The sequence below is a fragment of the Protopterus annectens genome, chromosome 10.part0 (assembly GCF_019279795.1).
Source record: "Protopterus annectens isolate FY-2018-M chromosome 10.part0, PAN1.0, whole genome shotgun sequence".
Classification (NCBI taxonomy): Eukaryota; Metazoa; Chordata; order Ceratodontiformes; family Protopteridae; genus Protopterus; species Protopterus annectens.
Window position 1 is genome coordinate 788,304,624 of NC_056744.1, and position 13,142 is coordinate 788,317,765.

The 13,142-nt window shown below is 38.4% G+C and overlaps 1 protein-coding gene across 3 annotated transcripts in view; it reads right to left on the bottom strand.

Moving 5' to 3' along the window:
• Positions 1-13,142, bottom strand: part of LOC122813345 (putative ferric-chelate reductase 1) — a 659,529-nt gene that overhangs the window by 126,069 nt on the left and 520,318 nt on the right. For all 3 annotated transcript variants that reach the window (XM_044085610.1, XM_044085611.1, XM_044085609.1), the window contains 2 exons: positions 12,645-12,742; positions 2,800-2,858 (listed from right to left, as the gene is read on the bottom strand). In XM_044085610.1, the coding sequence (XP_043941545.1) occupies positions 2,800-2,858; positions 12,645-12,742 (157 nt within the window). The remainder of the gene's footprint in view (positions 1-2,799; positions 2,859-12,644; positions 12,743-13,142) is intronic.

A 13,142-nucleotide genomic window follows, 5' to 3' on the forward strand; every position in this document is an offset into this window, starting at 1 on the left:
CAGAGACCCCCTCCACCTTTAGTCCCTGCCTGTGCTGTTGTTTGTCTACATGTGTGGAAGGCACTGAAACTTTGCACTGCTAGAGTACTTTCTAAGGCTTTAAACCAAGTCTCGGTAATGGCACAGATGTCTACATTTTCCTTAGTGAGGGGGGGCTTGTAGAGTATGTAGTATTTTTGCTTAGGATTCTAGTATTGAGCAGTAAAACCTTAAGGTTGTTAGAGTCTTTTTTTGCTATGTTTTTAATTTTACTTTGGCATTGCCTAAGAAAAGGCTCTAGCAGAGTAGTTAAGTTTTAAGCAATATCCATAAGCCTAGGGGGGACAGGTAGAGATTATTTCTGGCACAACAACATGGTCTGTTAACCATGTCATCCCATGTTGACATATATTCGATTCCCCTGGAGTGACACCAGAAACTAAGCCTGGTATTAAAATCAATTATTTTGTGCACATACTGTGGCATCATCCTTGGTAAAAGTAGAATAGTGATCAGTGCAGGCCTGTACCTGTCTTTGACACATTCAGGAAACTCCATAATGTCTCTTTTCATATAGTCTGGTGAGACATGTCTCAGGTCATTTACACCAACATGGACTATGATAGAATCATATTGATAGATGGGGTTCAGTGACATGAGTTTGTGTGTGATATTGTGAACCCTGGCTCCAGATAGGCAACTAACAGTTGTCTTCTCCTTGTCTAACCTAGTGAGTGGGGCACCTGTGTGCCATACAATGGAATCCCCAATGATATGAGTATTAGGTAAAGTGCTTGTGTCCCTAATGGACTTCATTCTTTGGGGACCATTGGATGAAGGCTTATATGTGATGTTTGGTATTGCTTTTGGTGTTTGCGTTAATGAGTGCTGAGGAAAGGTGTTGCCATTAGATGGCTTAGGAGGTCTTTGAGCTCTGGGAAGGTTTCTTTTAAGTGCCACAGCATAAAAAGATCCATGTGTGTGATGAATGGTATGTATGATGGCTGTACTGTGTGTGTTCTTCACACCCTTGTTAATAATGGTTTTAAAATCTGTCATGCACTTCATTTTGCCATACTTTTTTGTGGCACAGAGAAGTTTGTAACATCTTTAAAAGCTGTTTTACCTTTTACTGCCCTGAGCATGGACCCCAGTTAGTTCCTAATGTGATATCCAATCTTAATAATGCTTTGATGTGCTTAAATTTTTAAGTGCCCTTAAGCACTAAGACTGGGGTTTCACAATAGCGTTATGCTTAACAAGTTTTTCTTTTTCTCCATTTTGGAGCATAACCTTGATGCCCATACACTACACATGCCTTTGTGATAACTTTGAGCTTAGTTATATAACTATCAGGGAAAACAAGTGATGTGTTCTTAAAAGAAAGTAAAATTATGGGGAGGCTTTCTCACTCTCAACAAACAACATTAATCAAAACTATAAACACTAAATTTGTTTAATATGATTTTGTGTAATTATAGAAATAGTATTTACTACTTTCTGGTTCATAGGTTCAAACTAGGCTAGCTGCCCTTGTGGGTCATGGTAAGCCTAGCCAATTTATCTTTCAAAGGTGAGAATCAAACCCTATACTTCCTATCTGTGAGGTAAACACCTTATCCATTATGCCAACCCTAACTCTCCATTGCTCCTTTATTTATTGGTTAATTCAGTTTTAGTATATAGTTTTAAGTTCTTCATTCAGAGGAATGGCATAAGCCTTTTTTATGATGAAAGAGCTGTTCTGCATCTGCCATTTAATTTATTTATTTGTAATATAATTAGCATTTAGGGGACTTATTTTGGGTGTGTATGGAACAATTTTGATGAACAGGTAATCACTAATATGACCAGACAGTTTTCCTTGCTCATTTTAAAATGCCATAGGAGAGACCTCAGGAAGAACTAAACAACATTCATACTAAACAGGGTTCCAAGACACTAGCTCAAAGAAAAACTAACGACTTTGTGCTCACAGATGTGTAGTTCTTTCTAAACTAACAACTTTGTGCTCAAAGATGTGTTGTTCTTTCTATCTAGGCAAACATATAACATGGAATGAGCATTACATATGCATATTTATGCAGCAGGTGTGCATGTTCATGCACGTGTATGTCCATGTGTATGTTTACAGGCTGGAAACATCATTCATGAAGTTGAAGCCCATAGACAATGAAACAATGAACTGCATCTCCATTCATCATGTATTTAATGTTTTATTATGAAGTGAGAGCAGCTGCTAAACAGTATTCTGTCTTGCATCCAGTGTTTCTATGATAAGTTATGGTTCACAAGTGAGCAATAATGAATTAAGCAATCACAACTGGTGGATGGCTAGATGGCTGAAAAAGCAACTTACAAATATTTTGAATAAACAGTTTTAAAAATCTACTAAAAAGTCAAAACTGTATCTCAGTAGAAGGAGCAGTGTTAAGAGGAAAACTATGCATAAAACCAAATGTTAGCATTTTCCAGATGTTTAAATGTCCCTTCTTGAAAGCACTAAAGTTTAAGATAAGTTGTCATGATTTATATCACAGCGCTAGTGATGACTAACATTTATGACAGTAACATCTGTAAATTCTATGAAGTAAACAAAGATACAAACTCATGAAGTCAGACTACAAAGATGTCAACTGTTATGTACAGAGATACATTTTTCAGGAAAAATGCAATTTAAAAAGTGAACAAAATTATGTTTTATATCACAGAATATAAATGGAAAAATACTGATTTTAATAATTTAGGTAGTCATTAGACAACAAATATTATTACTGAGTCTGACAACTGCATTAATACTTTTGAAATAAAATAGCATACCTGCAAGGACCTTTATCACCAGGGCATTTAGAGCGTGAAACCAATAGAAGATGGGTCTCCTGTAATCAAGAACACAAAAGTTACATATAAAATTATGAAACTATACATAAAAAGATGAACAATTTGATATTTTTTGTAAAAACAGTTATGTACTTTTTATTAAGATTTTCTTCTAGGGTATTACTTTACAAAGTTGGCTGCAGAATTTAGCACTGCTGACTTAACGGCACTTGGCTCTCTAGTAAATTTTCTATCTGGGCTATCCTCTGCGTAGTGTCTACCACTCTTTCCTGTGCACATATATGGATTTTTCTGGGCATATGGTTTCCCCTCATAACTTAATATATAAAGATATCAGACAGCGTAGAACAGTTAGACTGAAAATGGCTGAGATTACTCAGGAAAATATTGAGGAAATAAGTCAAGACAATTGAAAACTTACATGAGGAAAATGCCTTTTATCTCAGGAAATGGCCATGTATGTGGGATAAACAAATGAGGACCCTTAATTTCTGTTATAACACACCCAATAAAGTAGCATGAGATAGAGGAATTTCTAATTGGAAATGTTGGAGATGTGGAGCTGAATATGCAGGAAGGAGTGATACTGTTTGGAAGTGTAGGAGAGCACAACAAAGACGGAGACAGGCAACGCAAGGGTGGACTAAGATATATATGGTAAAGCCTCAACTTGGTCCTGAAACAAAGTGGGGACTCAAAGTAGAGAAATATGTAGCAGGTTAGATTAAGGAGGAATTGATCACTTGAATGCAACTGGCATTTGTACCAAAAGTGGTCACTGTAAGGGAATGGAGAATGATGCATTGTGTAAAAGAGGGTAGTTTGTATATGGGGTATCTGAAACTGATTAAAATAGTTGAATGTTATTACAAACTGTATGCTGTTTAAATTAAACCTAAAAGCTCTTTATGTGACATTTAAACAACACTAAGAGACTGTAAGCTATATTGGATGAATAATGTTTTTCAGGTGTGATAATTATGTACATGGAGGATATAAAACATCTTGATCATATAGAAATATGTATACAATGTTGAATACTGTTTAATTTTCTTAACGTAACATAAAAATTGTGCATACATGATACAAAGTTGTTGAATTTATTTACTGTATTGTTCATGTTCTTTTGTTTTGAAAGTCTGAATTTGTATAATGGTTAAGGTGCTCATTTCAGAGACACAAGGTCCAGGTTTTGATTCTCACCTTTGAAAGGGAAATTGGCTGGGCTTAAAATGATCCACAAAGGCAGCTGGCCTAGTACTTACCTATGTTCCATAATAAAAATGATTAAAAAAGATAGCAGTTCTTATCCTATATTTCAGCATCTGTGTTTTTTTATTTCCATTGATAGCATAATTCCTTCAAATGTCTTATCTGTATAATAATTTTGTCTTTAATCTCAGAAGTCCAATATGTGTAAAATTAGAAAGCTCAAAGGGGCACTAGTATGACTAGTTGTTACTGCAATAAACTAATATTACATAAATTATTCTAATTTCTTGAATTACTAATAAAAAGAGTATACTGCTTATATATTTAGATACTCATTTTTATAAAAAATGTCAATATAGAGGATTAGTATTGCATCTCCAATCACAAATGACTTATGTGTTTCAGACATGGTTGCTAAGAAATACACCTTGAGAGCAAAGCTCAAGAGGTTACATATTGGCATCCATGTCGAGAACACATAATAATAGGTTGTGATTGGAGACCAATCATAATTCTTTGTAGTGCATGGATTTTTTTCTGCCCCATATAGTACTAGTTACAAAGAAAAAATAATGCTAAGTGTTCTGCCAGCTTTCAAAGCTATAAAGCACTCAGCAAATGTTGTCACAAAGACAGCGTAACATGCATACCTCTCAACTCTCCACATTTTTGCCTCATATTTTGGGTATGTTCCTCATAAATTTGTGATTTTTCTGGCAAATCATTGAGATGATCCGAGGACTGAAGTGCCAAAATAGACATACATTTGAGTTTTAGACTTCGTATGCTTCAGAAAATCTGTGCTAGCACAAATCCTGTTATTCTAGCAACATTCTGTCTCTAAGAGGAATATTTAAACTCTTTCCCTGTTTTTGGCTCTGTTTCCCCAATATGCCAGGCGTTGCCCAGATTTCTTGCACTAAGAGGTATGGTACCATACCTTAGCAAGTGGTGACAGAAAGACAGCATAACACTTTGTTTTATGTTAAGGAAAGTCAGGGACAGATTACTGGCACAGAGAGCAGGCAAAATAAATCTGTTAGTCTGCCACTGTCATTTGTTGGCCAGTATTGGCAGGTTTAACTGCCTAGTGAGATACCCAATCCTAACAACTGAAGCAGGGTGCTTGAAAAGTGAGAAGATCAGGTCTTGTGCTATAGAAAAACTTAACTCTTGTTTTTTTCTTGATATTGGAGTATAATAACAGCACTTCATGCACTACTAGATAGCTAGAATATGAAAACAGTTTAAGTAACTTTAAATTTTAAATGCAGCAAACCTAAGTCTTATAAATAATGAAACATCTGTTCATCATATAATACTAAACCTATGAAGTCTTACAAAGCCTGGAAGGCAATATAAGTGAATGCAATCATCCCTAAGCTTGCATATACCCTTCTGATTAGTACAATGAGCTCATCAGAAAATATCAACAATCTTAAAATAACTGAAAACAAAATATACTGACTTATGAAACCACGTAAAAATCAAGATTATCACTGAACAATCTTGGATATGTCCAGCTGGTTAACTCCCCTTTTCTCTTTTTTAGATATGGGTTCAGGTAGTCACATCAATAGTAACTGCCATCTACAGCAAGTGTTCACAACACTGGGTATATGACCAACAAAATGTTCTTCTCACACTAAAGAATGACAGATGACACATACATATTTAAATATACTCTAAGATACTTTTCACAATGTGACCTATGGGAGAAATGTTCAGAAGTACATATCAATCTGTGCAGTCCTATTGCTAGCAGAATTGCTTAGTGCATTATGAGGGAGTAATTCAAGTACCACTGTAGCACTACAGTGATGTGTAAATGCTGGCAAGTAGAGGTACGGCAGTCTGCTGAATAACACTGCATATAAATGTAGGAGTGTAGGGGCATGACTAATGCAAATTAGTCATGTACTCTCCCTTGGAGCCATACACTGGGATTGAAACAGTGATTTGAGGACAATCTCTACAATGTTATTTTTGGAGCAGAGCAGTTGGACTGAATGTGTTATTTTACGGTGTATACCCATTGCTGTCTGTGGCAGCAATGGTGTAAAGTACTGCAAGGCTATGCATATCTAGGGGCATGAATGTGGTTGTACTGCTATCTGTGTGTGTGTGTGTGTGTGTGTGTGTGTGTGTGTGTGTGTGTGTGTGTGTGTGTATGTTTATGTGCAAGACAGTCTGGGTGTCTGTGTGATTGTGTGTGTGTAGGTGCCTGTGCATCAGCTTTGCATGAGTTATTAAGAGGAACCCAAACTTGACTTAACTGCTGTAGGTATTCATTTCAGAAACATACAAATGGGTTGGTAATCCACATTACTCTTTTTGTTTCTAAATTGCTAGTTAGCTTTGTGGTGCTACCACAACTAATTTTTTTGAATAGCCCCATACCTCTCAACTGTACAGAGTTTTGCAGAATGTCCAGATTTTTGCCTCATATTTTTGGTCTGTTCCAAATAAAAATTGTGCTTTTTTGACATATCACTGGGATGACCTAAGGATTAAAGTCAATAAATAATGACATACATTTGAGTTTCAGACTATGTCTTTCAGAAAATGCATGCTAAATAAATCCTGTTATTCTAGCAACTTTCTAAATTTATAAGAGAGATATTTAAAATGTGCCCCTATTTTTGGGCCTTTGTCCCCCCCCCCCCCTTTTAGGTCAGGTTTGTCCAGATTTCTTATGCTTAAAGGTTGAGAGGTATGAATAGTCCCCTTATCTGTGTGTGCATCTAATGTAAATTCTTATCTGTGACTATGCCTATTCCTGTATAAATGTTGATTATTCTATATTACATGCAATATATGTATTATGTCTTTGCCTTAAGGCCCTAATCATGGCTGCTAAAGATCCCTAGACCAGCTGACGTACCAGGTTAACAAACTAAATGAAATGAAAAAAATACAAATAAATAAGTAAATAAAAATATTTGCACTTAGGCGGTAAATAATGAAGAGCACAAGAATAATGTTTAGAAGTTTTTATATTAAAGGCAGTAATACCCATAAACTAAAAATGTAGTAGGGTGTAAAAAGTAAAAAAAAAAAAAGTCAAAATAATCTTTATTGTCATTCAGAAATCACACAAGTACAAAAACTGAACAAAATTCTGTGTCTCTGGACTCAATGTGCAGATAACATATAGACCACTTTCACAGGCATTTACACATATAACACCTAAATATCAAATCACGGACATGCAGGTCGACAGACTAATACTGCACATAATTAGAAACACATTTTAACACTTTTTGACGTGAACACTTACTTGCATGAGACTTCAGTATTGCACAGGTACTTGGTTAAGACATTGCATTGATCCTTGCACAGAAAGAGACATTTGAATATTACACTGTGAACATTAGAGTATTGCACTATGGACCTTAGAGTATTGCACTATGGTTAATTTATGAGTTCGCAACATGTACTGCACTGAAAGAAGAGATATTTTACTGTATTGCTCCTGCCCTAGAAGGCCTACAAGTTACACTCATTGTGAATATTGCACTAAGTATTAGATGAGACTGGTAACCAGGTTAATGCACAACTTGAGACAAGCTTCTATAGTTTCTACTGATCTAGACGGCTATCATGAAGCTTAGCTGTTACTAGAGTTCAGCAGCCTGATAACATTAGGGTAGAAGCTGTTCCTGAATCTCGTAGTTCTGCAAGGTTTGCTTTGGAAGCACTCTCCAGATGATAGATGCAGGAACAATCTGTAAGCAGGGTGAGTACAGTGTTTAATTATTCCTCTGGCCCTGCCAAGACATCTGGATAAGTACAAGTCATGGATAGGTGGTAAGGTGTCTTGATGACCCTCTTGGCTGTCTTCACCACTCTCTGGAGGGATTTGCACTCAGAGGTAGAGCAGTTTCCATACCATACTACGAGGTTGTTCATCTGGATGCTTTCTATAGTACCTCTGTAAACGGTAGTCAGAACAGTCAGAGATTTGCTCTCTTCAGCCTTCTTAAAAAGTGCACTCTCTGGTGTGGTTTCTTCACTATGGTATTTGTAGTGGTGTTCCAAGACAAGTCCTCATCAATGTCCACTCCCAGAAACTTCATGCTTCTCACTCTTTCCACTGCTTCCCTGTTGATGGTGAGGGGAGAATGTTCCTTGCGATTTTTCCTGTAGTCCACACTTATCTCTTTTGTCTTTTTCACATTTAATGCGAAGTTACTTCCACACCAAGTAATCAGTTGTTCCACCTCATCTTTATACACTGTTTCATTGTCATAAGTGACGAGGCCCACTACCACTGGGTCATCAGAAAACTTGATGATGTGGTTTGTATTGTACCTGGCTGTACAATCATTTGTTAACAGGGTGAACAGCAAGCGACTTGGTACCCATCCTTGTGGGACTCCAGTGTTAGCCTATGGTTTCATAAGTTACAATTTGTAAGCAAGTTGTTTATAAACTGCTGTAGAAAAAATGGTTCGCACAGCAGCCAGATCAACAGATGCTCTCCTTGGTGTTCACCAGGGGCAGTACAGAGAGCATCTAGAATGTATATCGTAGGAAGTGTGATTCAGAAATAGAACTCCATTGCTAATAGTCCCTCTTCAGTAGTTCACAGACAGAAGTGTCTTGAGCTATGCTCAGTAGCTCAATGTGCTGTTCTGCAGTAAATGGATGAAGCAAAGTGTATGTGGTACAACTGCATGGCAGCAACACACTATGAATTGTGCAGTACTAAACGCATGCCAAAAATGGTAGCATGTCAGGGAAACAATCATATAGCAGTCTAAGACAGTTGTGTTACTGAACAGAAAACATGATGCTAAGCCAACATGGCCTGCACACCATATGCCATAGCCAAAACCCTATTGAGAAGGGGCATTAGTCAAATTAAGTGGACTGCTACAGTGGTCACAAGTGGTCACTTGTGTTGCATGTTTCCTAATGACCACATCTTACAGGACTGTGCTATGTACAGTGAGGCAAATTTACTGTATGCCTTCTTCCAGCATGGCAGAGGCATAGACAGCAACTGTCAGTTTTATCACACATTTATCAGCTCTGCACCAGGATACATAACATATTAACAGTAATCTGTATCACAGTATAATGTTACAAACCGTATTTATATAATTTCTAATATCTCTAAGAAAATTGTGCACAGTTGTGGGTTGAAAATTACTTGGCATACATGTGATCTGGATAGTGCAAGCCATTATAGCTCTAAACTGATAACTGATAACCCTGGACATCCTCACTCCTCCACCTCCCCCAATCAAAGAAACCATAGTCAAAAACCTTTCCAAAGCAAACTTCAAACTACTTGCATCCGAAGTGGAAAGCTTCACTATTCCCTTGCAGAAGGATAATGATATCTAGGATGCGGAATCCTACACCAAGGCACTCTATATGCATCTTCGGGATTGCATGGACTGTGCTATCCCAAATAAAACCAAGACTCCTTCCTCAAGCAAGAAGAAACCAGTCTGGTGGACCCCGGTCATAAGCAAACTTTACAATAAAAGGAGGAGACTTATACAAAAAAAAGCCAAATCTCAAGTAGAAAAATCATCCCTGATGAGCATTAGTAAGAAATTGAGGGCCCTCATCAAGTCAACTAAAGCTAATTTTGAAAAGAAAGTTGCCAAGGATACCAAGGATAACCATAAGGCTTTCTATGGCTACGTCAAAAACCTAAATGGCAATGCTCAGGTCTGTTCTGAGCTAGTACAAAATGGAACAAAATACACTGACCCTTCTGACATTGCCAACATCTTGGCTGACAGGTTCAGTGCAAATCCCCCCCCCCACCACCTACTGGGCCTATTACTATTCTAGGGGATTGTGTAAGTCCAATTATTACTGATATGTTGGTTAACAAGGCTCTATCTAAAGCTAAAAACACTGCCTCCATGAGACCAGATGGTGTCTCAGGCTGTATCATACACGAGCTTCAAAAGGAATTAACCCAGCATCTTAATACCCTGTTCAGTCTCAGCCTCTTCACAGGATATGTGCCCATAGAATGGCGCATGGCAATGGTGGTCCCGCTACACAAGGGTGGGGCCACAACTGACCCTGGGAACTACCGACCAATAAGCCTGACCAGTCTGATCTGTAAGGCTATGGAGAGAATCATTATGGAACTCATAAATGGAGAGATTGGGAACCTCCAGTCGCTGGACCCCACACAGTTCAGCTTCGTCAAGGGCAGATCATGCCTCCTGAACCTGGTGGATTTCTTTGAGACAGTTACTCAGGCTATAGATAAGGGAAAGGAGGTACACACGACTTACCTTGACCTTGCTAAAGCATTTGACACCATTCCCCATTCAGGTATTATTGATAAGCTCACCAGCCTGGGCATAAACCCTTACATCACAAGATGGATCGCAAACTGGCTCTCAGACAGATCCCATAAAGTAAGAGTAGCGGGATCTATGTCTGAATCCAGACCAGTAACAAGTGGTGTGCCTCAGGGCTCTGTCCTGGGGCCCTTCCTGTTTGGCATATACTTCTCAGAAGTACAGGCATGCACGGAAGGGCTGTGGCTGACTAAGTTTGCGGACGACTGCAAACTGGGTGCTATAATAGAGTCTCCGGCCGACATGGAGATCCTCCAGAAGGGCCTAAATGAGACTGATGCATGGTGTCAAAGCCATGGTCTCAAGCTAAATGCAAAAAAATGTGCAGTAATCCCCTTTGGAAAAAACAGAGTACCCGCAAACTACAACATAGGAGGTAATCCCCTGAAATCTGAAGAAGAAATAAGGAATCTAGGGACCCAAGTAGATAGTCAGCTTTCCTTTGATAACCATGTTGCCAAAGTGGTTAGAAAATCCTTCTATGTGACCCATCTGATCACGAAAGGGTTCGCATCAAGTTCTAAGGATGTAATGGTGCCCCTCTACTCTTCCCTCATCAGACCCATTATTGAGTACAATGTACCAATTGGAATGTACCTGGCTAGACATCTCCAGCAGCTGGAGAGACCACAAAGGTACCTAACCAAGAGGATTACTGGTCTCAATCTGTTGTCCTATGCAGCACGATTGAAAAAGCTAAGACTGTTCTCTGTTGCATACCGCTTTCTCAGAGGCGATCTCTGTCTAACGTACAGAGCCATGTCCAACCCAGAATTGTTGAACATGCTCCATCTTAGCAAAACCAAATCTACTCGAGCTACACGCTCTAAGGATATAAACCTCAACACAACAATGAATAGAACATTCTGGAGGGACAGATTCCCTTCAAAGAGACTTCCCTTACTATGGAACAGGGTCCCGATCTACATAAGACAGAGCCCCTCACTATCACTCTTCAAGGGGAACCTTGATGAGTGGATGGGTAACAGAAAGTTCACACTGGGGATCACACCAACAGCACTACTAGATAGGGGCCAAGGGTACTAGCTGCTAGTACAAGGGTCTAGGGAACTACTAATGGGGCGGTGAATACCGCACAACGTGGCTGTGCTAATATATGCCTTCGGGCAGATAGCCCAGTACCAACCTATAAAGGACTGACAGAACAAAATGGATTCAGCCTTTGCAAGGGGAATGGCTGGCTATACTACTGCAGTGTATGAGAATAAGTCAAAATGAAAGATAGTTGGTAAGTGTGTTCTTATTGCATATGACACACTATAGGGTATTATTTCACACTGTGATGTCTCACTGCAGTACCACTAGGGTACATTACTAGTGTACCACATATTAGCACTAATGGGTTGCCAGCTCTGTCAGCTGGCACAGCTACTAGAAGGGCATGATTCATGGAACTCATAGTTAGCATTTCATTTATTATGCATTTTTATGTACCTTGTCTACTCTAGACCTCATTTATTCTAGCACTTTATGGGCAACTTGACTCAATCCTTCAGTGCAGTAAAACTTACTTCTGCAAAATGATGTTACTGTGACTGGGACAGTGCCTGAGATAAAGTCATTTTAATGATGCTGACCATTTCAGTTTGTGTGGCAGTCTTTGTTGCTACACTAAATATGCAAGTGATTTAGTGTTGATGCATACCACTGAATGGCTGGTTGTGTGTGTTGTGAGCTACAACATTAGTAGTCAAATATAACTGCACTGGTTAATGGACAGCAGCCTTGATGTGCCTTCCATGGCTACATAAGTCTCACATGAAAACTATTCCAGCTGAAGACTCATTTACATTGAAGAAAAAAAATCACTCAAGTAAGTGCAAAACAATGAAGTAGATACAGAAGTAAATTATCCCACACAACACATAACACCATAGCAGGAGTATAACAAACTGAAAAACTGCCTGCACTACTATTAAATTATCTCACACTGCCTAAAACTTGAAGTCATCCTCAAACTGTAGGCAAACAAAGTTACACACATCACAGTGAAAATACTCTACTTCTCCATTAAGGGTACTCATCATTATCACTTTCACATAAATGAATATGAAACAACTGCACAAAATTTAAAGACGGTATGTGTCTAGTCCTAATACCGATAAAACAGCACGTAATAAATACAAATGCAAGTGCGAAAAGGTACACACAGATGATTATACACAATTCTTGGAGCTTATCATCACTTATATGCACTCTTACTTTTATTGCAAGAAGACATTTTGAATTGAGTGAATCACATTCACTAACCTTTTGCTTTGTGGTGCAGGTCGAAAGATAGCTACAAATGGTTGAATTAGAGCAAGAACCATGACAATGCAACCAAGAACAGGATGTGCTCCTGTGTCCTGCAGAAAAGACATGTGGAAACTATTAGCATCCCATCAAGATGGGAAAAAAATTGCAGGTCTTCACTATAAGTTTCATATAACATCAAAAACTGAACAGCATTATCTAAAACTTCGTTAGTGTCACATCTGCTGATTTTATTTTCTAATTCTAGATAATGTTTTTAGTAGGCCCATTATCAAGATAGCTTATATAAATAGCTTCTCTCTTTAATAATATGTTATATAGTCTGCAGTAAGGAGTAAAGAGTGGCCTTAACTATCACTTCTTTTCTACATGAACGTGCAGTCACATGCATATTTTACTGGCCATCAGAACAGTGAAAAAAGGGGGTCTACATGTCTCGCTGCTTATCAACACACTTTTGAGGTTTTGAAGAGTTGGTGAGGAGGACCATAG